The following is a 23,743-nucleotide window of genomic DNA, read 5'->3' on the forward strand; positions in this document are numbered from 1 at the left end:
TGGCTGGTGCAGCCCCGGCTGCGTGCTGCCCGCCGGCTGCAGGCGCTGAGGAGATGCTCGGTGCCGGTGCACTCGAACCCCACGTCCCATTGAGGCTCCGCTCCTGCCTCGAACAGCCCGGTCCGTGCACAGCCAGCGCCGTGCCACAGCCCAGCTCCCGGCAGATGACCTGGGGCAGCGTTCCATGTCCACGGCGTCCTCACAGACACCGACCCAGGCTCGGCGCTGCCGCACCTCCAGCCGCCCGCTGCAGGTGCCATCGCCGCCAACCACCCGGGTGAACCCTGCGGAGGGAGGCAGCGGGGCCGTGGTGAGGGGTCACAGCAGCCCTGAGCAGAAGGACTTGGGGTGTTGGGTGAGGAGGAGCTGCCCATGACCCCGGCTTCAGTGTGCACTTGAGTCCAGAACCCCCCCCGTGTGCTGGGCTGCACCCCCAGAGCGTGAGCAGCAGGTCGAAGGAGGGGATTCTCCCCCTCTGCTCTGCTCTTGTCAGGCCCCACTTGCAGCACTGTGTGCAGTTCTGCTGTCCCCAACAGCAGGGCATAGAGCTGCAGGAGCAAGACCAGAGAAGGCCATGAGGATGCTCAGAGGCTGGAGCAGCTCCCGTACGGAAACAGGCTGAGAACATTGGGGCTGTTCAGCCTGGAGAAGAGAAGCTGCGTGGAGACCTCAGAGCACCTTCCAGTGTCTGAAGGGGGTACAAGGGTGCTGGAGAGGGACTCTTCATTAGGGACTTGGAGCATAGGACAAGGGGTGATGGGTTGAAACTGAAACAGAGCAAGTTCAGATTAGATATATGGCAGAAGCTCTTCCCTGTGAGGGTGCTGAGGCGCTGGCACAGGGTGCCCAGAGAAGCTGTGGCTGCCCCATCCCTGGCAGTGTTCAAGGCCAGGTTGGACACAGGGGCTTGGAGCAACCTGCTCTAGTGGAAGGTGTCCCTGCCCATGGCAGGGGTTGGAACTGGAGGAGCTTTAAGGTCCCTTCCAACATGAACCACTCTGCGATTCTATGATGTGCTGTCACCAGCACCCAGCTCCTACCTTGGCAGACGACACCAGTGTCGAAGCCATGGATGCCGCTGTAGGGTCCCCAGCCCCTCACCTCGCAGTCCCAAAGCACTTCCTCGTCGCCGCGGCAGTTCACCACTGCCAGGCTGACGAGGCTGTCATTCTGGCCCAAGCGGCTGCTGCCGATGTAGGCTCTGGTGGCCGAGCCGCAGCCCAGATGCTGGCACACCACCTCTGCATCCGCCATGTTCCACGTGTCATCCGCCACCGAGCCCCACCGTCCCCGCTGCTTCACCTCCAACATCCCAGCACAGGGACCGCCGCCGTCCACCAGCCTCAGCTCCACCGCGTCTGCACCGTGGCACCGGCACAGCCTCAGCCGTGCCCAGCGCTGCGGCACACAGCGGGTGTCCCGGCGCAACTGGCATCCCCCAGCTCACCTCTGCAGGTCACCCCCACGTCCCGCTCATGGTTGCAGAAGTGTTGTCCCCATCCGAAATGGGGACAATCCTGCAGCATCGCTTCATCACCACGGCAGAAGAAGATGTGGAGCCAGATGCGGCCGGTGCCCGGCCCGAACGGGGCGTATGGGGACGACGTGGCCACCGAGCCGCAGCCGAGCTGCCGGCACACCACGGTGGCCCAGCGGGCGTCCCAGTCGAAGTCGTAGTTGCAGACAGAGCCCCATTCACCTTCATGCATCACCTCCACCCTCCCGGCACAGCGCCCACCGCCCCCCACCAGACGCAGCTCCCCGGGGCCCTGCGGGGTGCTCAGCTCAGCCTGGGGCTCAGGGGTGCTCCACGGCTGCCCCTCACTGAGCTGCACCCACAGGAGAACACCTAGCAACCCAACAGGCACCATCTCGCCCGCCCGGACCCCCCCGTGCTGTGGGGTGGGTGATATATAGGCACTGCCGGAGCCAATGGAGGCAGCAGCACCTTTTGAGCCTGTTATCAGGCGGGTTATCTCCCATCTGGTGGGGCCCCAGCCTCCAATAACCTGCTCCGTGCCCAAATATGAGACTCAGCTCCGCTTCTGGCGTCACACACCTCGCCACGGTGGATCGGAGCTCGGATGTCCCCAGTGTAAACCAGCAGCCCTCCCGGAGCACCCAGCGCTGCAACAGGGTGCAATGGACCCATGCTGTGCCCCCCCATGCCACTGACCCTGCAGGCAACAACAAGGAAGAGCCCAGTGGTGACAGACAAGATTCACTCCAAAACCTACCAAAACCCCCCCAGGACCACCCTTAGCACCAGCACAGAGCAAAGCCTAAACACCCCGGCACACCGGCACCCATCCTTTGAGTGCTCCGCTCCATGGGGGGCCTGCAGACCCCGGCTTGGGGGGCACTGAGGTGGGAGCAGCCCGCCCGGCTCACCGCGGTGCCTGCAGGTGGCACATGCCGGTGCCGGCAGCTGTGCAGGCAGGAAGGAGGCGGTTTCCCCCCCTTCAGGCAGGGACCCGCTGTCGGCATCGACCACACGCGGCTCCCCAGCCACCGGCAGTGCTGCCGATAACAGCACACCGGCACCTGCCCGTGCTGATGCCGCAGAGAGGGGCACGGAGCCGACCCGGGGCTCGTGGGGACCCACCTGGCCAAGCCGGGAGCAGCAGCAAAACCCAGTGGGTGCAGGAGGTGGAAGGAGCAGGAGCTCCCTCGAGGGCTCGGATCAGGATGGGGTTGACCTGGTGGACTCCGTGGGTGCCCAGGGGTGCTGCTGGCCATGGTGGGACATGGAGATGGAGAGGAGGCAGCTTCACATTGAAGAGCTGCTGATGTGCAGGGCCAGGCAAAGCCATCAAGGTGCTATAACAGGGGTTATAAACAGTGACCTCCCCTTGCCCACTGCAGGGAGAAGGGGCAGTGGGGAAAACAGCACCAGAGCCAGGCAGCACCCAGAAATCCCCTGGTACTGAGCACACGATGGGTCCCCTGCAGCAAGTGGGTCACATTCCCCTAACACAGCACAGGGGCAGCAAGCAGCAGCTCAGACAGGGACACGGCAAGGTGAAAACAGCTTCTCCATGCTCAAATGGAGAGGGGAGAACTGGTGGTGTTCTCCTCCTCCCTCTGAGCTCACAGGTACCCCAGGATGGGTTAGAACAGGGATGATACAAGCCTGGCCCTGGGGAGCCCCCTGCAAGCCCTGCTGCTGGTGGGGCTGCATGGCAGCAGCATCCTGGGGAAGGAACACGCTGTGCCCTGTGCTTCCAGAGAGGAACAGCTATTCCCACCAACAGTCGATTGCCACAGAGCAGCACCATCTGCAAGTGGCTGCCAAGATGCTGCCAATAAGAGGTGCATTTTAACTCCTTCTTCAACTTCCAACGTGCCTTAAAACATCCTTTCCCAGCATTCCTCAAGGGAACTTTGCTAAACACAAGCCCTGAAGCATTTTCTTTCCCTCACACCTGGATGAAAGCTGCAGCCTCAGCTGCAAAATCCCCACCTGCCACAGTCCCAGTTCCCCATTCCCTGCCTCTGCCACAGGATGGGTTATAGAATCATGGGATGGTTTGGGTTGGAAGGGACCTTAAAGCTCCTCCAGTTCCAAGCTGGATATGGGGCTGCGTTGAGAAGTAAAACCCCATGGGGATCTCAGGCAGCACCTTCAGCACAGCCCCACCATCCTCCCCACAAGGGTATCCCCGTGGCCCTGGGGGAACCCTGCCCCTGGTTACAGACCCCAGGATGAGTTTTGGGTGTTCTGCTTTTCCTGTGCCCGGTGCTGTGTTCAGGTGTCAGCCGGTGATGGCAGAGGAAGAGCCGGCGTTACCCGTCCTCTTGCGAGCGCTGCAGGGTCTCACCCTTAAAGACTTCCAGGAGTTCAAGGCGAAGTTATCGGAGGTTCACGTGCAAGGAGGATGGAACATCCCCAAGGATACACTGGCAACAGCTGCCCACCCATGTGCATTGCTCAGCTGCATGGGAGAGAACTACAGCAAGGACACTGCAATGGACACAGCGATTGGGGTGTTCAGAGAGATGAATCGGAGAGACCTCGCTGAGGAGCTGCTGGATGAGAGGATGAAAGGTGATGAAGATGAACCAGCATTCATCTTCAGCCATAGAACCGTGGAATGGTTTGGGTTGGCAGGGGCCTTAAAGCTCCTCCAGTTCCAACCCCCTGCAATGGGCACGGACACCTTCCACTGGAGCAGGTTGCTCCAAGCCCCTGTGTCCAACCTGGCCTTGAACACTGCCAGGGATGGGGCAGCCACAGCTTCTCTGGGCTCTGGTTGTGATTCTTTGTGCCTCCAAAATCATGCAGGTCCCTCTTGAGACCTCCCATGAGCTGGCAGCAAGCTCTACTGTGCCGGTGCTAAAGCCAGGAGCTCCTGGTGAAGGCCACCCATGCCCCATGGCTCTGTCCCCTGCAGCTCTGGTCCCTCGGATGCTGGAGGACATCCCGGTCCCCTCGCTGAGCAGCAGCACGAGCAGCTGCGTTCCCCCATTGACGTGCTCTGTCAGGCCCTGCGGCACCCGGGCAGTGACCTGCGGGTGCTCCGGTAAAAGACGGAGCTGTGGCCATGGTGGTGCTGCCAGCACGGGGCGGGTGGGTGCTGCCCCAGGTGGAGAAAATAGAGCTGTGTGGGGCCAGGACAGGGGGGTGAGGCCAGGCCTTCATTGGCCATTGGCGGGGTGGTCCCTCCATGCTGATTGGCTGGGGAGTGAGAGGGTGGTGTCCGTCCATGCTGATTAGCCCCAAAAGGAGGGGTGAGGTCCCTCATGCCGATTGGCTGTCCTAAGGGTGAATGTGTTCCCTCCATGCTGATTGGCCCATGAGGCTCTCTCTCCCTCCCTGCTATGCTGCCATGAGGCTAATTGGCTGCAGGGTGTGAGAGGGTGGGGTCTCTCCATGTTGATTGGCTGTGCTTAGGATGAGTGTGTTCCCTCCATGCTGATTGGCCATGTGATGGGTGGCTGTGGTCCCATGAGGCTGATTGGATAGGGGTGTGTGGGAGGGTGGAGTCCCTCCATGCTGATTGGCTGCTGGGGTGGGTTGGTGTGTTCCTTTGAAGCTGGTTTGCCATGCGGCAGGTGGGCATGGTCCCTTGATGGTGATTGGCTGGTGGGGTGGGTTGGTGTGTTCCCCCCATGCTGATTGGCCGGTGGCTGGTGGGGGGCTGTGCTGAGCCCCTCTGTTCTCTGTGCTGTCCCGCAGGCTGCAGTGGTGCCGGCTGCCGGAGAGCTGCTGCGCGGCGCTGCTGGCCTGACACCGCAGCCTGGCGCGGCTGGAGCTGGGGGACACCGCGCTGGGGGACGGCGGCGTGCGCCTGCTCTGCCAGGGGCTGCGGCAGCCCGGCTGCTGCCTGCGCGTCCTGCGGTGAGAGCCCCGGCACCCCGGGTGTCCCTGAGCATACCCCTGGTACCCTTAGCATCTCCTCGGCACTCCCAGGCAACCCTGAGCATCCCCCACGCACCACATGGGCATCCCCAGGACCCACCTGGCACCTCCCAGCATCCCTGGCCATACCCCCAGCATCCCATGGGCATCCCTCAGCATCCCCGCAGCATCCCACAGGCATCTCCGAGGCGGCCAAATCCACGGGGTGCAGGGGAGCACTGGGATGGTACACAGAAGAGTCCCTCTGGGCATCATCCCTCTGTTCCACTCTCCCAGGGCAGTGGCACCGGGTTGGGGACCATCACTATGGTGGGGTGGCACTGAGGCCCCTCGGGCTGGCTCTGAGGGTCTTTCCCGGCAGGCTGCGATATTCCCGCCTCACCAGTGTCTGCTGCAAGGACCTGGCTGCTGCGCTGAGCACCAGCCCCTGCCTGGAGGAGCTGGATTTGTCCTTCAGCGAGGGGCTGCGGGACGCTGGTGTGCAGCTGCTGTGCGAGGGGTTCCAGCACCATTGCTGCCAGCTTCAGATGCTGCGGTAAGAGGCTCCCCTTTTCCCAGCCAGAGCAGCTCAGCCGGGACAACCCCACATCCCTGTTTCCTGCATCCCGCAGGCTGGGGAGCTGCCGGCTGACGGGCACCTGCTGCCGAGCACTGGCTGTGGGGACCCCTCACCTCACCTGCCTGGACCTGAGCGACAACGACCTGGGAGCTGACGGCTACTGCAGCTCTGCCGGCAGCTCCGGCACCCTGCCTGCCCGCTGAGCGCCCTGGGGTGAGGAGCTGGCTGTCCCCCTTCCATCCTATGCCAGCAGCGCAGGGTCAGTGCTGTGGGACAGGGAGGGGCATGGAACCATGGAATGGTTTGGGTTCGAAGGGACCTGAAAGCTCACCCAATCCCCTGCCACGGGCAGGGACACCTTCCACTAGAGCAGGTTGCTCCAAGCCCCTGTGTCCAACCTGGCCTTGAACACTGCCAGGGATGGGGCAGCCACAGCTTCTCTGGGCACCCTGTGCCAGCACCTCAGCACCCTCACAGGGAAGAGCTTCTGCCTCAGAGCTCATCTCAATCTCCCCTCTGGCAGGTTAAAGCCATTCCCCTTGGCCTGTCCCTACAGGCCCTTGTCCAAAGCCCCTCTCCAGGTTTGCTGTAGCCCCTTTAGGCACTGGAGCTGCTCTAAGCTCTCCCTGAGCACCCCACCAGGCAGAGGGTGATGCCACAGCTCTCCTTTCCCTCTTCTATTAAAGCTGAGCACGGCCGGGTTGCCCGAGGACGTGCTGCAGGAGCTGGCTGCCCTCCGGGCACTGAAGCCCGGCCTGAAGGTCGGGTACCTCCTGGAGCAGGACACGCCGCAGACGGGGGCCATGGCCCGGCTGCCCTTCCACCGCGGGGTGCTGCCGGGCAGGGGGTGCCCCCCTCCCTCAGGAGAGGTCCCCTCCTCTAGGAGAGTCCTTGGAGCAACTGGAGCCATTCCCAGCCCTGTGCTTGGTGCTGCTGACGTGGGGGAACCCTCCCTGGGTTTGAGCCTGCCCCATGCATGGGGGTACAGGGGAGGAGGTCCTGCCCGCATCCTGCATCTGCTGGAATCCAGGCAGAACCAGTCCAAATCCTTCCCTCTCCCATTTCCCCATGTGTGGGTAATAGATCTATAGACATCTATATCAATCCCCATCTATTGGTGGCAATAGATGTGTTGCTCTTCGCTGATGCCAAATAAAGGCACTGGGACCAGCCCCAGGAACCACCCTCTGCTTTTCCCTGTCGCCACCATGCCCAGGGACCTGTCTGTGGGTCCAGCTCCTGCCCCACATCCCCAAGGATGTCCCCAGGAGCGAGGTGCCAGCCTGGAAGTGAGTCTCCAGCCAGATTTGGGGGTTTAATAGAGAAAAACATAGACATTCACAGTGAAACTAAACCCAAATCCCTGCAGCGCTGCTGGCAGAGGGACACCGGAGCTGCTGTGCTGTGGTCCTGGGCAGGGAGAGGTGACCTCCGTGGCCAGGGCCACCCCTTCTTGGGGACCGAGCCCCACCACCCGCACTCGTTTCCTCAGGGCCTCGTGTGGTGTGGCCAGAGCATCCTCACAGCAGTGTGCCCAAGGTGCCAACATCAGCATCATCGTAGCCTGTGTCCCCTGGGGGCAGCTCCGGGGGGTCCCCTGTGTCTCCTGGCGGGGGACAGCTCCCACCTTGGGGACAGCAGAGGCCGGTGCCTTAGTGGGAGCTGCTAAGACCCATCTGGGGTCTTGCTGCATCCCCCATGGATTTGCTGCTGCTGCCCCCGGCCACCATAGCCAAGAACCCCCCGAGGTGGCTCTCCAGGGGACAGGGACACTTACCTGCATGTGCCCCCCCTTCGGGGGTGTCCCCAGCACTGGGGGACTCCTCTGGCACGGCCTCAGCATCATCGTAGCCATCGGGGGGTCCGTCCTCGGGCAGGGCAGGGGGGTCTGGGGCAGGGATGGGGAGTGGGTGGGGGTGACCCAGAGGCCGTGGCAGGGGTCTGGCTGTGTCACCCCCCTCTGGCCGTGCCCAGTGCCTCTGTCCTGGTGGCACTGGGGCTGCTCAGCCAGAGCCACAGCTGAGCTGGGCTCATCCAGACAAGGGGACCCCGTGTTCCCTTCGCTCCCCAGCGCCAGGAGGGCCCCCACTGAGCTCCTGTCCCCTATCCCCCTGCCCCCCCTACCTGGGGCTGCCTTGGGGTCACTCTCCTCCACATCCTCTGCAGTGTAATAGGGCAGCTTCGTCTCTGACCCCTCCGTTGGGGAGCCTGGTGGGGAGAGGACACAGTGGGACAGGGAACATCAACGCACCATGGGATGAGCCAGAGCCACACCACCACGACCCGGTGCTGTGCTGGGGCCATGGGGCAGAGGAAACCCAAGATGGGGACACCTGCACCGACCTGGGCGGCTGGGCACCTTCTGGTACACGGGCATCACGGTGTAGTCCAGCTCCTCATAGACAGCATCCACGGCTTTGCCAGGGCCTGGAATAACATCAGCGCTCACCAGGGGCCATGGGCAGCACCGCGGTCAGGCCTTGCCCATCCTCTGAGCCACCCCATGGTGGGGAGCCCCGGGACCCACCTTCTCGCCCAGCCCGGGCACGGTACATCTGCACAGCCAGGACACCCAGCGCCAGGCACAGCAGCACCCCCAGCACCACGCACAGGACCGTTGGCACCGGCACGGTGGCTGCCACCGGGGTGGCGGCACTGGGGACATCTGTGGGGACACAGGACCAGGTAACGTGAGGAGACGGACCCCGTCCAGCCCGGCACAGGGGTCAACAGCAGAGCTACCTGTGCATGTGTCACCATCCAGGCACAGGCTCCCTGGGGACGGGGTGGCCGTCACATCATCGCCGGCCTCAACGCAAAGCACATGGGCATCCCCACCGGGGCCACACTCCTGTAGGTGCCAGGGAGCCGAGGGGCAGCGCCACAGCGAGCGCGCCCCGTCCTCGCAGCGCACCCAGGCCAGCCAGGCGGGGGCCGGGCGCGGGGCAGGGACAGCCCCCAGGCTCCCCCCGTCCCCGCAGCCCAGCTGCCGGCAGGCGGCGGCGGCCGTGGCCGGGCTGGTGCCGGCGGCGCACACGCGGCCCCACGTCCCGTTGTACAAGAGCTCCAAGTGCCCGCTGCAGCGGTCGCTGCCGCCCGCCAGCCGCAGGGAGAGCTGCGCTGCAGGGGACAATGGGGGGGTCACAGCACGGCTCTGCATGTCTGTGTCCCCGGTCCCTATCGGGGGGGCACGGCACTGACCTGAGCACACGGCGCCGGCCCCGCCGCCGTGCCGGCAGCCGCGCTGCCCCGGGGCCGGGCAATCCCAAAGGGACAGCTCGGAGCCGGCGCAGCCACCGGCACGCGGCCATGGTGCTGCCACGCCGGGGCCGAAGCGAGCGGAGCCGGGCGCATCCAGCGCTGTCCCACAGCCCAGCTGCCGGCACACGACGGTGGCGTCCACGATGTCCCATGTGTCCTGGCACACGGTGCTCCAAGTGCCATTGAGGTAGAGCTCCACGCGGCCGGCGCAGCGCCCGGGGCCACCCGCCAGCCTCAGCCGCCGGCTGCCTGTGGGACACGGAGGGGATGCAATGGGGCTGCTGTTTGGGGTGCCGGCACCCCCCGGCCTTCCCGGGCCACTCACCGGAGCACACAACAGCCAACGCCTCGGGAATGCTGGTTGGAACAACGGCCATCGCTGAGACGTTGCATTGGGACAGGTTGTCCTCGGTGCCGGCACACTGCACCTCCTGCAGCCGCATGGCGCTGGGGCCCGGCACCGTGTAGACCCACTCCAGCTCACCACAGCCCAGCTCCCGGCACACCACGGTGGCAACACGGGTGTCCCACAGCCCCGTGGACACACCGGCCCAGGCGCCAGGGCTCGTGGTGACCTCCAGCCGCCCATCGCACCGGCTCTGCCCCTCCACCAGCCGCAGCGGCTCAGCAGCGCCTGCAAGATTGACCAGAGAAGCTGTGGCTGCCCCATCCCTGGCAGTGTTCGAGGCCAGGTTGGACACGGGGGCTTGGAGCAACCTGCTCTAGTGGGAGGTGTCCCTGCCTGTGCCTGGGGGTTGGAGCTGGAGGAGCTTTAAGGTCCCTTCAACCCAAAGCACTCTGTGATCCTACGATAAAGGACTGGTGGTGCCATGGGGCTGCAGCACCCATGCAGGGTCCTGGGGGGATGCTGGGCCCCAGCTCAGCCCTCCCCTCACCCCAAATGACCCTGCATCCTCCATTCCCCATTTTGAGGGTGTCCCCACAGCCCCTTAATGCTCTTCCCATGGCTTCCATACACACCTGAGCAGCTGACCGCAGCAGCGTGGCCGGGGGGGCACGCTGGCTCCCCCAGCACCGCCACGGGGCACTCACTGGGGTGCTGCTCGCTCCCACTGCAATCAAAGGCATCCACCCACAGGGTCCCATTCCCGCTGCCGAAGGAGCCTCCCGGGAGCACGGTGGTGGCGGGGCCGCAGCCGAGGTGGTGACAGAGGACATGGGCATCGGGCAGGTCCCAGCCGGTGGCACAGAGGGACCCCCACGTCCCCCCTGCCATCACCTCCACGCGCCCGGCGCAGCGCGAGCTGTGGTTCGCCAGCCGGAACCCGGTGTAGGCTGTGGCAGAAAGGGCATTGGGGGGTGACAATGGCGCGAGGGGACCCCAAATGCCACCCAGTGTCCCCAGCGCTTACAGGAGCAGATGATGCTGGCGTGGCTGGTGCAGCCCCGGCTGCGTGCTGCCCGCCGGCTGCAGGCGCTGAGGAGATGCTCGGTGCCGGTGCACTCGAACCCCACGTCCCATTGAGGCTCCGCTCCTGCCTCGAACAGCCCGGTCCCGTGCACAGCCAGCGCCGTGCCACAGCCCAGCTCCCGGCAGATGACCTGGGCAGCGTTCATGTCCACGGCGTCCTCACAGACACCGACCCAGGCTCGGCGCTGCCGCACCTCCAGCCGCCCGCTGCAGGTGCCATCGCCGCCAACCACCCGGGTGAACCCTGCGGAGGGAGGCAGCGGGGCAGTGGTGAGGGGTCACAGCAGCCCTGAGCAGAAGGACTTGGGGTGTTGGGTGAGGAGGAGCTGCCCATGACCCGGCTTCAGTGTGCACTTGAGTCCAGAACCCCCCCGTGTGCTGGGCTGCACCCCCAGAGCGTGAGCAGCAGGTCGAAGGAGGGGATTCTCCCCCTCTGCTCTGCTCTTGTCAGGCCCCACTTGCAGCACTGTGTGCAGTTCTGCTGTCCCCAACAGCAGGGCATAGAGCTGCAGGAGCAAGACCAGAGAAGGCCATGAGGATGCTCAGAGGCTGGAGCAGCTCCCGTACGGAAACAGGCTGAGAACATTGGGGCTGTTCAGCCTGGAGAAGAGAAGCTGCGTGGAGACCTCAGAGCACCTTCCAGTGTCTGAAGGGGGTACAAGGGTGCTGGAGAGGGACTCTTCATCAGGGACTGGAGCAATAGGACAAGGGGTGATGGGTTGAAACTGAAACAGAGCAAGTTCAGATTAGATATATGGCAGAAGCTCTTCCCTGTGAGGGTGCTGAGGCGCTGGCACAGGGTGCCCAGAGAAGCTGTGGCTGCCCCATCCCTGGCAGTGTTCAAGGCCAGGTTGGACACAGGGGCTTGGAGCAACCTGCTCTAGTGGAAGGTGTCCCTGCCCATGGCAGGGGTTGGAACTGGAGGAGCTTTAAGGTCCCTTCCAACATGAACCACTCTGCGATTCTATGATGTGCTGTCACCAGCACCCAGCTCCTACCTTGGCAGACGACACCAGTGTCGAAGCCATGGATGCCGCTGTAGGGTCCCCAGCCCCTCACCTCGCAGTCCCAAAGCACTTCCTCGTCGCCGCGGCAGTTCACCGCCGCCAGGCTGACGAGGCTGTCATTCTGGCCCAAGCGGCTGCTGCCGATGTAGGCTCTGGTGGCCGAGCCGCAGCCCAGATGCTGGCACACCACCTCTGCATCCGCCATGTCCCACGTGTCATCCGCCAACGAGCCCCAGTGTCCCCGCAGCTTCACCTCCACCATCCCAGCACAGGGACCGCCGCCATTCACCAGCCTCAGCTCCACCGCGTCTGCACCGTGGCACCGGCACAGCCTCAGCCGTGCCCAGCGCTGCGGCACACAGCGGGTGTCCCGGCGCAACCGGCATCCCCCAGCTCACCTCTGCAGGTCACCCCCACGTCCCGCTCATGGTTGCAGAAGTGTTGTCCCCATCCGAAATGGGGACAATCCTGCAGCATCGCTTCATCACCACGGCAGAAGAAGATGTGGAGCCAGATGCGGCCGGTGCCCGGCCCGAACGGGGCGTATGGGGACGACGTGGCCACCGAGCCGCAGCCGAGCTGCCGGCACACCACGGTGGCCCAGCGGGCGTCCCAGTCGAAGTCGTAGTTGCAGACAGAGCCCCATTCACCTTCATGCATCACCTCCACCCTCCCGGCACAGCGCCCACCGCCCCCCACCAGACGCAGCTCCCCGGGGCCCTGCGGGGTGCTCAGCTCAGCCTGGGGCTCAGGGGTGCTCCACGGCTGCCCCACACTGAGCTGCACCCACAGGAGAACACCCAGCAACCCAACAGGCACCATCTCGCCCGCCCGGACCCCCCCGTGCTGTGGGGTGGGTGATATATAGGCACTGCCGGAGCCAATGGAGGCAGCAGCACCTTTTGAGCCCGTTATCAGGCGGGTTATCTCCCATCTGGTGGGGCCCCAGCCTCCAATAACCTGCTCCGTGCCCAAATATGAGACTCAGCTCCGCTTCTGGCGTCACACACCTCGCCACGGTGGATCGGAGCTCGGATGTCCCCAGTGTAAACCAGCAGCCCTCCCGGAGCACCCAGCGCTGCAACAGGGTGCAATGGACCCATGCCGTTCCCCCCCATGCCACTGACCCTGCAGGCAACAACAAGGAAGAGCCCAGTGGTGACAGACAAGATTCACTCCAAAACCTACCAAAACCCCCCCAGGACCGCCCTTAGCACCAGCACAGAGCAAAGCCTAAACACCCCGGCACACCGGCACCCATCCTTTGAGAGCTCCGCTCCATGGGGGGCCTGCAGACCCCGGCTTGGGGGGCACTGAGGTGGGAGCAGCCCCCCCGGCTCACCGCGGTGCCTGCAGGTGGCACATGCCGGTGCCGGCAGCTGTGCAGGCAGGAAGGAGGCGGTTTCCCCCCCTTCAGGCAGGGACCCGCTGTCGGCATCGACCACACGCGGCTCCCCAGCCACCGGCAGTGCTGCCGATAACAGCACACCGGCACCTGCCCGTGCTGATGCCGCAGAGAGGGGCACGGAGCCGACCCGGGGCTCGTGGGGACCCACCTGGCCAAGCCGGGAGCAGCAGCAAAACCCAGTGGGTGCAGGAGGTGGAAGGAGCAGGAGCTCCCTCGAGGGCTCGGATCAGGATGGGGTTGACCTGGTGGACTCCGTGGGTGCCCAGGGGTGCTGCTGGCCATGGTGGGACATGGAGATGGTGAGGAGGCAGCTTCACATTGAAGAGCTGCTGATGTGCAGGGCCAGGCAAAGCCATCAAGGTGCTATAACAGGGGTTATAAACAGTGACCTCCCCTTGCCCACTGCAGGGAGAAGGGGCAGTGGGGAAAGCAGCACCAGAGCCAGGCAGCACCCAGAAATCCCCTGGTACTGAGCACACGATGGGTCCCCTGCAGCAAGTGGGTCACATTCCCCTAACACAGCACAGGGGCAGCAAGCAGCAGCTCAGACAGGGACACGACAAGGTGAAAGCAGCTTCTCCATGCTCAAATGGAGAGGGGAGAACTGGTGGTGGTCTCCTCCTCCCTCTGAGCTCACAGGTACCCCAGGATGGGTTAGAGCAGGGATGATACAGGCCTGGCCCTGGGGAGCCCCCTGCAAGCCCTGCTGCTGGTGGGGCTGCATGGCAGCAGCATCCTGGGGAAGGAACACGCTGTGCCCTGTGCTTCCAGAGAGGAACAGCTATTCCCACCAACAGTCGATTGCCACAGAGCAGCACCATCTGCAAGTGGCTGCCAAGATGCTGCCAATAAGAGGTGCATTTTAACTCCTTCTTCAACTTCCAACGTGCCTTAAAACATCCTTTCCCAGCGTTCCTCAAGGGAACTTTGCTAAACACAAGCCCTGAAGCATTTTCTTTCCCTCACACCTGGATGAAAGCTGCAGCCTCAGCTGCAAAATCCCCACCTGCCACAGTCCCAGTTCCCCATTCCCTGCCTCTGCCACAGGATGGGTTATAGAATCATGGGATGGTTTGGGTTGGAAGGGACCTTAAAGCTCCTCCAGTTCCAAGCTGGATATGGGGCTGCGTTGAGAAGTAAAACCCCATGGGGATCTCAGGCAGCACCTTCAGCACAGCCCCACCATCCTCCCCACAAGGGTATCCCCGTGGCCCTGGGGGAACCCTGCCCCTGGTTACAGACCCCAGGATGAGTTTTGGGTGTTCTGCTTTTCCTGTGCCCGGTGCTGTGTTCAGGTGTCAGCCGGTGATGGCAGAGGAAGAGCCGGCGTTACCCGTCCTCTTGCGAGCGCTGCAGGGTCTCACCCTTAAAGACTTCCAGGAGTTCAAGGCGAAGTTATCGGAGGTTCACGTGCAAGGAGGATGGAACATCCCCAAGGATACACTGGCAACAGCTGCCCACCCATGTGCATTGCTCAGCTGCATGGGAGAGAACTACAGCAAGGACACTGCAATGGACACAGCGATTGGGGTGTTCAGAGAGATGAACCTGAGAGACCTCGCTGAGGAGCTGCTGGATGAGAGGATGAAAGGTGATGAAGATGAACCAGCATTCATCTTCAGCCATAGAACTGTGGAATGATTTGGGTTGGCAGGGGCCTTAAAGCTCCTCCAGTTCCAACCCCCTGCAATGGGCACGGACACCTTCCACTGGAGCAGGTTGCTCCAAGCCCCTGTGTCCAACCTGGCCTTGAACACTGCCAGGGATGGGGCAGCCACAGCTTCTCTGGGCTCTGGTTGTGATTCTTTGTGCCTCCAAAATCATGCAGGTCCCTCTTGAGACCTCCCATGAGCTGGCAGCAAGCTCTACTGTGCCGGTGCTAAAGCCAGGAGCTCCTGGTGAAGGCCACCCATGCCCCATGGCTCTGTCCCCTGCAGCTCTGGTCCCTCGGATGCTGGAGGACATCCCGGTCCCCTCGCTGAGCAGCAGCACGAGGAGCTGCGTTCCCCCATCGACGTGCTCTGCCAGGCCCTGCGGCACCCGGGCAGTGACCTGCGGGTGCTCCGGTAAAAGACGGAGCTGTGGCCATGGTGGTGCTGCCAGCACGGGGTGGGTGGGTGCTGGAGGGGGGCGGGTGGGTGCTGCCCCAGGTGGAGAAAATAGAGCTGTGTGGGGCCAGGACAGGGGGGTGAGGCCAGGCCTTCATTGGCCATTGGCGGGGTGGTCCCTCCATGCTGATTGGCTGGGGAGTGAGAGGGTGGTGTCCGTCCATGCTGATTAGCCCCAAAAGGAGGGGTGAGGTCCCTCATGCCGATTGGCTGTCCTAAGGGTGAATGTGTTCCCTCCATGCTGATTGGCCCATGAGGCTCTCTCTCCCTCCCTGCTATGCTGCCATGAGGCTAATTGGCTGCAGGGTGTGAGAGGGTGGGGTCTCTCCATGTTGATTGGCTGTGCTTAGGATGAGTGTGTTCCCTCCATGCTGATTGGCCATGTGATGGGTGGCTGTGGTCCCATGAGGCTGATTGGATAGGGGTGTGTGGGAGGGTGGAGTCCCTCCATGCTGATTGGCTGCTGGGGTGGGTTGGTGTGTTCCTTTGAAGCTGGTTTGCCATGCGGCAGGTGGGCATGGTCCCTTGATGGTGATTGGCTGGTGGGGTGGGTTGGTGTGTTCCCCCCATGCTGATTGGCCGGTGGCTGGTGGGGGGCTGTGCTGAGCCCCTCTGTTCTCTGTGCTGTCCCGCAGGCTGCAGTGGTGCCGGCTGCCGGAGAGCTGCTGCGCGGCGCTGCTGGCCCGACACCGCAGCCTGGCGCGGCTGGAGCTGGGGGACACCGCGCTGGGGGACGGCGGCGTGCGCCTGCTCTGCCAGGGGCTGCGGCAGCCCGGCTGATGCCTGCGCGTCCTGCGGTAAGAGCCCCGGCACCCCGGGTGTCCCTGAGCATACCCCTGGTACCCTTAGCATCTCCTCGGCACTCCCAGGCAACCCTGAGCATGCCCCACGCACCCCAAGGCATCCCCAGGACCCACCTGGCACCTCCCAGCATCCCTGGCCATACCCCCAGCATCCCATGGGCATCCCTCAGCATCCCCGCAGCATCCCACAGGCATCTCCGAGGCGGCCAAACCCACGGGGTGCAGGGGAGCACTGGGATGGTACACAAAAGGGTTCCTCTGGGCATCATCCCTCTGTCCCACTCTCCCAGGGCAGTGGCACCGGGTTGGGGACCATCACTATGGTGGGGTGGCACTGGGGTCCCTTGGGCTGGCTCTGAGGGTCTTTCCCGGCAGGCTGCGATATTCCCGCCTCACCAGTGTCTGCTGCAAGGACCTGGCTGCTGCGCTGAGCACCAGCCCCTGCCTGGAGGAGCTGGATTTGTCCTTCAGCGAGGGGCTGCGGGACGCTGGTGTGCAGCTGCTGCGCGAGGGGTTCCAGCACCATTGCTGCCGGCTGCAGACGCTGCGGTAAGAGGCTCCCCCTTTCCCAGACAGAGCAGCTCAGCCGCAACAACCCCACATCCCTGTTTCCTGCATCCCGCAGGCTGGGGAGCTGCCGGCTGAAGGGCGCCTGCTGCCGAGCACTGGCTGTGGGGACCCCTCACCTCACCTGCCTGGACCTGAGCGACAACGAGCTGGGAGCTGACGGCTACTGCAGCTCTGCCGGCAGCTCCGGCACCCTGCCTGCCCGCTGAGCGCCCTGGGGTGAGGAGCTGGCTGTCCCCCTTCCATCCTACGCCAGCAGCGCAGGGTCAGTGCTGCGGGACAGGGAGGGGCATGGAACCATGGAATGGTTTGGGTTCGAAGGGACCTTAAAGTTCATCCAACCCCCTGCCACGGGCAGGGACACCTTCCACTAGAGCAGGTTGCTCCAAGCCCCTGTGTCCAACCTGGCCTTGAACACTGCCAGGGATGGGGTAGCCACAGCTTCTCTGGGCACCCTGTGCCAGCGCCTCAGCACCCTCACAGGGAAGAGCTTCTGCCTCAGAGCTCATCTCAGTCTCACATCTGGCAGGTTAAAGCCATTCCCCTTGGCCTGTCCCTACAGGCCCTTGTCCAAAGCCCCTCTCCAGGTTTCCTGGAGCCCCTTTAGGCACTGGAGCTGCTCTAAGGTCTCCCATCCTGAGCACCCCACCAGGCAGAGGGTGATGCCACAGCTCTCCTTTCCCTCCTCTATTAAAGGCTGAGCACGGCCGGGTTGCCCGAGGACGTGCTGCAGGAGCTGGCTGCCCTCCGGGCACTGAAGCCCGGCCTGAAGGTCGGGTACCTCCTGGAGCAGGACACGCCGCAGACGGGGGCCATGGCCCGGCTGCCCTTCCACCGCGGGGTGCTGCCGGGCAGGGGGTGCCCCCCTCCCTCAGGAGAGGTCCCCTCCTCTAGGAGAGTCCTTGGAGCAACTGGAGCCCTTCCCAGCCCTGTGCTTGGTGCTGCTGACGTGGGGGAACCCTCCCTGGGTTTGAGCCTGCCCCATGCATGGGGGTACAGGGGAGGAGGTCCTGCCCGCATCCTGCATCTGCTGGAATCCAGGCAGAACCAGTCCAAATCCTTCCCTCTCCCATTTCCCCATGTGTGGGTAATAGATCTATAGACATCTATATCAATCCCCATCTATTGGTGGCAATAGATGTGTTGCTCTTCGCTGATGCCAAATAAAGGCACTGGGACCAGCCCCAGGAACCACCCTCTGCTTTTCCCTGTCGCCACCATGCCCAGGGACCTGTCTGTGGGTCCAGCTCCTGCCCCACATCCCCAAGGATGTCCCCAGGAGCGAGGTGCCAGCCTGGAAGTGAGTCTCCAGCCAGATTTGGGGGTTTAATAGAGAAAAACATAGACATTCACAGTGAAACTAAACCCAAATCCCTGCAGCGCTGCTGGCAGAGGGACACCGGAGCTGCTGTGCTGTGGTCCTGGGCAGGGAGAGGTGACCTCCGTGGCCAGGGCCACCCCTTCTTGGGGACCGAGCCCCACCACCCGCACTCGTTTCCTCAGGGCCTCGTGTGGTGTGGCCAGAGCATCCTCACAGCAGTGTGCCCAAGGTGCCAACATCAGCATCATCGCAGCCTGCGTCCCCTGGGGGCAGCTCCGGGGGGTCCCCTGTGTCTCCTGGCGGGGGACAGCTCCCACCTTGGGGACAGCAGAGGCCGGTGCCTTAGTGGGAGCTGCTAAGACCCATCTGGGGTCTTGCTGCATCCCCCATGGATTTGCTGCTGCTGCCCCCGGCCACCATAGCCAAGAACCCCCCGAGGTGGCTCTCCAGGGGACAGGGACACTTACCTGCATGTGCCCCCCCTTCGGGGGTGTCCCCAGCACTGGAGGACTCCTCTGGCACGGCCTCAGCATCATCGTAGCCATCGGGGGGTCCGTCCTCGGGCAGGGCAGGGGGGTCTGGGGCAGGGATGGGGAGTGGGTGGGGGTGACCCAGAGGCCGTGGCAGGGGTCTGGCTGTGTCACCCCCCTCTGGCCGTGCCCAGTGCCTCTGTCCTGGTGGCACTGGGGCTGCTCAGCCAGAGCCACAGCTGAGCTGGGCTCATCCAGACAAGGGGACCCCGTGTTCCCTTCGCTCCCCAGCGCCAGGAGGGCCCCCACTGAGCTCCTATCCTCCTATCCCCCCTGCCCCTATCCTACCTGGGGCTGCCTTGGGGTCACTCTCCTCCACATCCTCTGCAGTGTAATAGGGCAGCTTCGTATCTGACCCCTCCGTTGGGGAGCCTGGTGGGGAGAGGACACAGTAAATCAGGGAACATCAACGCACCATGGGATGAGCCACTGCCACACCACCACGACCCGGTGCTGTGCTGGGGCCATGGGGCAGAGGAAACCCAAGATGGGGACACCTGCACCGACCTGGACGGCTGGGCACCTTCTGGTACACGGGCATCACGGTGTAGTCCAGCTCCTCATAGACAGCATCCACGGCTTTGCCAGGGCCTGGAATAACATCAGCGCTCACCAGGGGCCATGGGCAGCACCGCGGTCAGGCCTTGCCCATCCTCTGAGCCACCCCATGGTGGGGAGCCCCGGGACCCACCTTCTCGCCCAGCCCGGGCACGGTACATCTGCACAGCCAGGACACCCAGCGCCAGGCACAGCAGCACCCCCAGCACCACGCACAGGACCGTTGGCACCGGCGCGGTGGCTGCCACCGGGGTGGCGGCACTGGGGACATCTGCGGGGACACAGGACCAGGTAACGTGAGGAGACGGACCCCGTCCAGCCCGGCACTGGGGTCAACAGCAGGGCTACCTGTGCATGTGTCACCATCCAGGCACAGCCTCCCTGGGGACGGGGTGGCCGTCACATCATCGCCGGCCTCAACGCAAAGCACATGGGCATCCCCACCGGGGCCACACTCCTGTAGGTGCCAGGGAGCCGAGGGGCAGCGCCACAGCGAGCGCGCCCCGTCCTCGCAGCGCACCCAGGCCAGCCAGGCGGGGGCCGGGCGCGGGGCAGGGGCAGCCCCCAGGCTCCCCCCGTCCCCGCAGCCCAGCTGCCGGCAGGCGGCGGCGGCCGTGGCCGGGCTGGTGCCGGCGGCGCACACGCGGCCCCACGTCCCGTTGTACAAGAGCTCCAAGTGCCCGCTGCAGCGGTCGCTGCCGCCCGCCAGCCGCAGGTAGAGCTGCGCTGCAGGGGACAATGGGGGGGTCACAGCACGGCTCTGCATGTCTGTGTCCCCGGTCCCTATCGGGGGGGCACGGCACTGACCTGAGCACACGGCACCGGCACCACCGCCGCGCCGGCAGCCGCGCTGCCCCGGGGCCGGGCAATCCCAAAGGGACAGCTCGGAGCCGGCGCAGCCACCGGCACCCGGCCATGGTGCTGCCACGCCGGGGCCGAAGCGAGCGGAGCCGGGCGCATCCAGCGCTGTCCCACAGCCCAGCTGCCGGCACACGACGGTGGCGTCCACGATGTCCCATGTGTCCTGGCACACGGTGCTCCAAGTGCCATTGAGGTAGAGCTCCACGCGGCCGGCGCAGCGCCTGGGGCCACCCGCCAGCCTCAGCCGCCGGCTGCCTGTGGGACACGGAGGGGATGCAATGGGGCTGCTGTTTGGGGTGCCGGCACCCCCCGGCCTTCCCGGGCCACTCACCTGAGCACACAACAGCCAACGCCTCGGGAATGCTGGTTGGAACAACCACCATCGCTGAGACGTTGCATTGGGACAGGTTGTCCTCGGTGCCGGCACACTGCACCTCCTGCAGCCACATGGCGCTGGAGCCCGGCACTGTGTAGACCCCCTCCAGCTCATCACAGCCCAGCTCCCGGCACACCACGGTGGCAACACGGGTGTCCCACAGCCCCGTGGACACACTGGCCCAGGTGCCAGGGCTCGTGGTGACCTCCAGCCGCCCATCGCACCGGCTCTGCCCCTCCACCAGCCGCAGCGGCTCAGCAGCGCCTGCAAGATTGACCAGAGAAGCTGTGGCTGCCCCATCCGTGGCAGTGTTCGAGGCCAGGTTGGACACGGGGGCTTGGAGCAACCTGCTCTAGTGGGAGGTGTCCCTGCCTGTGCCTGGGGGTTGGAGCTGGAGGAGCTTTAAGGTCCCTTCAACCCAAAGCACTCTGTGATCCTACGATAAAGGACTGGTGGTGCCATGGGGCTGCAGCACCCATGCAGGGTCCTGGGGGGATGCTGGGCCCCAGCTCAGCCCTCCCCTCACCCCAAATGACCCTGCATCCTCCATTCCCCATTTTGAGGGTGTCCCCACAGCCCCTTAATGCTCTTCCCATGGCTTCCATACACACCTGAGCAGCTGACCGCAGCAGCGTGGCCGGGGGGGCACGCTGGCTCCCCCAGCACCGCCACGGGGCACTCACTGGGGTGCTGCTCGCTCCCACTGCAATCAAAGGCATCCACCCACAGGGTCCCATTCCCGCTGCCGAAGGAGCCTCCCGGGAGCACGGTGGTGGCGGGGCCGCAGCCGAGGTGGTGGCAGAGGACATGGGCATCGGGCAGGTCCCAGCTGGTGGCACAGAGGGACCCCCACGTCCCCCCTGCCATCACCTCCACGCGCCCGGCGCAGCGCGAGCTGTGGTTCGCCAGCCGGAACCCGGTGTAGGCTGTGGCAGAAAGGGCGTTGGGGGGTGACAATGGCGCGAGGGGATCCCCAACGCCCCCGGTGTCCCCGGCGCTTACAGGAGCAGATGATGCTGGCGTGGCTGGTGCAGCCCCGGCTGCGTGCTGCCCGCCGGCTGCAGGCACTGAGGAGATGCTCGGTGCCGGTGCACTCGAACCCCACGTCCCATTGAGGCTCCGCTCCTGCCTCGAACAGGCCGGTCCCGTGCACAGCCAGCGCCGTGCCACAGCCCAGCTCCCGGCAGATGACCTGGGCAGCGTTCATGTCCACGGCGTCCTCACAGACACCGACCCAGGCTCGGCGCTGCCGCACCTCCAGCCGCCCGCTGCAGGTGCCATCGCCGCCAACCAGCCGGGTGAACCCTGCGGAGGGAGGCAGCGGGGCAGTGGTGAGGGGTCACAGCAGCCCTGAGCAGAAGGACTTGGGGTGTTGGGTGAGGAGGAGCTGCCCATGACCCGGCTTCAGTGTGCGCTTGAGCCCAGAACCCCCCCGTGTGCTGGGCTGCACCCCCAGAGCGTGAGCAGCAGGACAAGGGAAGGGATTCTCCCCCTCTGCTCTGCTCTTGTCAGGCCCCACTTGCAGCACTGTGTGCAGTTCTGCTGTCCCCAACAGCAGGGCAGAGAGCTGCAGGAGCAAGTCCAGAGAAGGCCATGAGGATGCTGAGGGGCTGGAGCAGCTCCCGTACGGAAACAGGCTGAGAACATTGGGGCTGTTCAGCCTGGAGAAGAGACGCTGTGTGGAGACCTCAGAGCACCTTCCAGTGTCTGAAGGGGGTACAAGGGTGCTGGAGAGGGACTCGTCATCAGGGACTGGAACAATAGGAAAAGGGGTGATGGGTTCAAACTGAAACAGAGCAAGTTCAGATTAGATATATGGCAGAAGCTCTTCCCTGTGAGGGTACTGAGGCGATAGCACAAGGTGCCCAGAGAAGCTGTGGCTGCCCCATCCCTGGCAGTGTTCAAGGCCGGGTTGGACACAGGGGCTTGGAGCAACCTGCTCTAGTGGAAGGTGTCCCTGCCCGTGGCAGGGGTTGGAACTGGAGGAGCTTTAAGGTCCCTTCCAACACAAACCACTCTGGGATTCTATGATGTGCTGTCACCAGCACCCGGCTCCTACCTTGGCAGACGACACCAGTGTCGAAGTCATGGATGCCGCTGTAGGGTCCCCAGCCCCTCACCTCGCAGTCCCAAAGCACTTCCTCGTCGCCGCGGCAGTTCACCAGCACCAGGCTGAGGAGGCTGTCGTCTTGGCCCAAGCGGCTGCTGCTGATGTAGGCTCTGGTGGCCGAGCCGCAGCCCAGCTGCTGGCACACCACCTCTGCATCCGCCATGTCCCAGTTGTCATCCGTCACTGAGCCCCAGTGTCCCCGCAGCTTCACCTCCACCATCCCAGCACAGGGACCGCCGCCATCCACCAGCCTCAGCTCCACCGCGTCTGCACGGTGGCACCGGCACAGCCTCAGCCATGCCCAGCGCTGCGGCACACAGCGGGTGTCCCGGCACAACCGGCATCCCCCAGCTCACCTCTGCAGGTCACCCCCACGTCCCGCTCATGGTTGCAGAAGTGTTGTCCCCATCCGAAATGGGGACAATCCTGCAGTGTAGCTTCGTCGCCGCGGCAGAAGTAGTTCTGAAGCCAGATGCGGCCGGTGCCCGGCCCGAACGGGGCGTACGGGGAAGACATGGCCACCGAGCCGCAGCCGAGCTGCCGGCACACCACGGTGGCCCAGCGGGCGTCCCAGTCGAATTCGTACTTGCAGACAGAGCCCCATTCACCTTCATGCATCACCTCCACCCTCCCGGCACAGCGCCCACCGCCCCCCACCAGACGCAGCTCCCCGGGGCCCTGCGGGGTGCTCAGCTCAGCCTGGGGCTCAGGGGTGCTCCACGGCTGCCCCTCGCTGAGCTGCACCCACAGGAGAACACCCAGCACCCCAACAGGCACCATCTCGCCCGCCCGGACCCCCCCGTGCTGTGGGGTGGGTGATATATAGGCACTGCCGGAGCCAATGGAGGCAGCAGCACCTTTTGAGCCCGTTATCAGGCGGGTTATCTCCCATCTGGTGGGGCCCCAGCCTCCAATAACCTGCTCCGTGCCCAAATATGAGACTCGGCTCCGCTTCTGGCGTCACACACCTCGCCACGCTGGGTCGGAGCCCGGATGTCCCCACTGTGAACCAGCACCCCTCCCGGAGTACCCAGCGATGCAACAGGGTGCAATGGACCCATGCTGTGCCCCCCCATGCCACTGACCCTGCTGCCAAAACCAAGGGAGAGCCCAGTGGTGACAGACAAGATTCACTCCAAAACCTACCAAAACCCCCCCAGGACCGCCCTTAGCACCAGCACAGAGCAAAGCCTAAACACCCCGGCACACCAGCACCCATCCTTTGGGTGCTCCGCTCCATGGGGGGCCTGCAGACCCCGGCTTGGGGGGCACTGAGGTGGGAGCAGCCCCCCCGGCTCACCGCGGTGCCTGCAGGTGGCACATGCCGGTGCCGGCAGCTGTGCAGGCAGGAAGGAGGCGGTTTCCCCCCCTTCAGGCAGGGACCCGCTGTCGGCATCGACCACACGCGGCTCCCCAGCCACCGGCAGTGCTGCCGATAACAGCACACCGGCACCTGCCCGTGCTGATGCCGCAGACAGGG

General features: G+C 64.5%; 3 protein-coding genes and 1 long non-coding RNA gene across 4 annotated transcripts in view; 1 reads left to right on the forward strand and 3 right to left on the reverse strand.

The window, feature by feature from the left end:
• Positions 1-1,871, reverse strand: part of LOC115607718 (scavenger receptor cysteine-rich type 1 protein M130-like) — a 35,105-nt gene extending 33,234 nt beyond the window's left edge. Inside the window, exons 1-3 of the mRNA XM_030485327.1 lie at positions 1,448-1,871; positions 1,041-1,358; positions 170-284 (exon numbers count right to left, since the gene is read on the reverse strand). Of these exons, the coding sequence (XP_030341187.1) occupies positions 170-284; positions 1,041-1,358; positions 1,448-1,871 (857 nt within the window). The remainder of the gene's footprint in view (positions 1-169; positions 285-1,040; positions 1,359-1,447) is intronic.
• A 5,340-nt stretch (positions 1,872-7,211) lies between these two features.
• Positions 7,212-12,443, reverse strand: LOC115607722 (scavenger receptor cysteine-rich type 1 protein M130-like). The gene is made up of 12 exons (XM_030485340.1): positions 12,020-12,443; positions 11,613-11,930; positions 10,556-10,858; positions 10,164-10,478; positions 9,508-9,816; positions 9,123-9,431; positions 8,664-9,041; positions 8,449-8,586; positions 8,265-8,348; positions 8,046-8,129; positions 7,699-7,809; positions 7,212-7,548 (listed from the first exon to the last, which is right to left on the reverse strand). The coding sequence occupies exons 1-12, from the start codon at positions 12,441-12,443 to the stop codon at positions 7,442-7,444; spliced, it is 2,880 nt and encodes a 959-aa protein (XP_030341200.1). The 3' UTR covers positions 7,212-7,441.
• A 761-nt stretch (positions 12,444-13,204) lies between these two features.
• On the forward strand, positions 13,205-21,511 carry LOC115607022. The gene is made up of 3 exons (XR_003991058.1): positions 13,205-13,283; positions 17,646-17,647; positions 21,499-21,511. It is a non-coding gene; the product is annotated as an uncharacterized LOC115607022 (long non-coding RNA).
• Positions 17,809-23,724, reverse strand: LOC115606941 (antigen WC1.1-like). The gene is made up of 12 exons (XM_030483596.1): positions 22,620-23,724; positions 22,213-22,530; positions 21,156-21,458; positions 20,765-21,079; positions 20,109-20,417; positions 19,724-20,032; positions 19,265-19,642; positions 19,050-19,187; positions 18,866-18,949; positions 18,647-18,730; positions 18,296-18,406; positions 17,809-18,145 (listed from the first exon to the last, which is right to left on the reverse strand). Exons 1-12 carry the CDS (start codon positions 23,041-23,043, stop codon positions 18,039-18,041), a joined length of 2,880 nt encoding a protein of 959 aa, XP_030339456.1. The 5' UTR covers positions 23,044-23,724; the 3' UTR covers positions 17,809-18,038.
• Between the last annotated feature and the right edge of the window lie 19 nt (positions 23,725-23,743).

Source organism: Strigops habroptila, chromosome 4 (assembly GCF_004027225.2).
Source record: "Strigops habroptila isolate Jane chromosome 4, bStrHab1.2.pri, whole genome shotgun sequence".
Taxonomy (NCBI): domain Eukaryota; kingdom Metazoa; phylum Chordata; class Aves; order Psittaciformes; family Psittacidae; genus Strigops; species Strigops habroptila.

Coding starts and splice junctions, on each gene's coding strand:
- LOC115607722 (XM_030485340.1), bottom strand. CDS start 12,443: ATGGTGCCTGTTGGGTTGCTGGGTGTTCTCCTGTGGGTGCAGCTCAGT. Junction 10,479..10,555: donor CGCCAGCATCATCTGCTCCT/GTAAGCGCTGGG, acceptor TTTCTGCCACAG/CCTACACCGGGTTCCGGCTG. Junction 8,349..8,448: donor TGCCCGGGCTGGGCGAGAAG/GTGGGTCCCGGG, acceptor ATGTTATTCCAG/GCCCTGGCAAAGCCGTGGAT.
- LOC115606941 (XM_030483596.1), bottom strand. CDS start 23,043: ATGGTGCCTGTTGGGGTGCTGGGTGTTCTCCTGTGGGTGCAGCTCAGC. Junction 21,080..21,155: donor CGCCAGCATCATCTGCTCCT/GTAAGCGCCGGG, acceptor TTTCTGCCACAG/CCTACACCGGGTTCCGGCTG. Junction 18,731..18,865: donor GAAGGTGCCCAGCCGTCCAG/GTCGGTGCAGGT, acceptor TCTCCCCACCAG/GCTCCCCAACGGAGGGGTCA.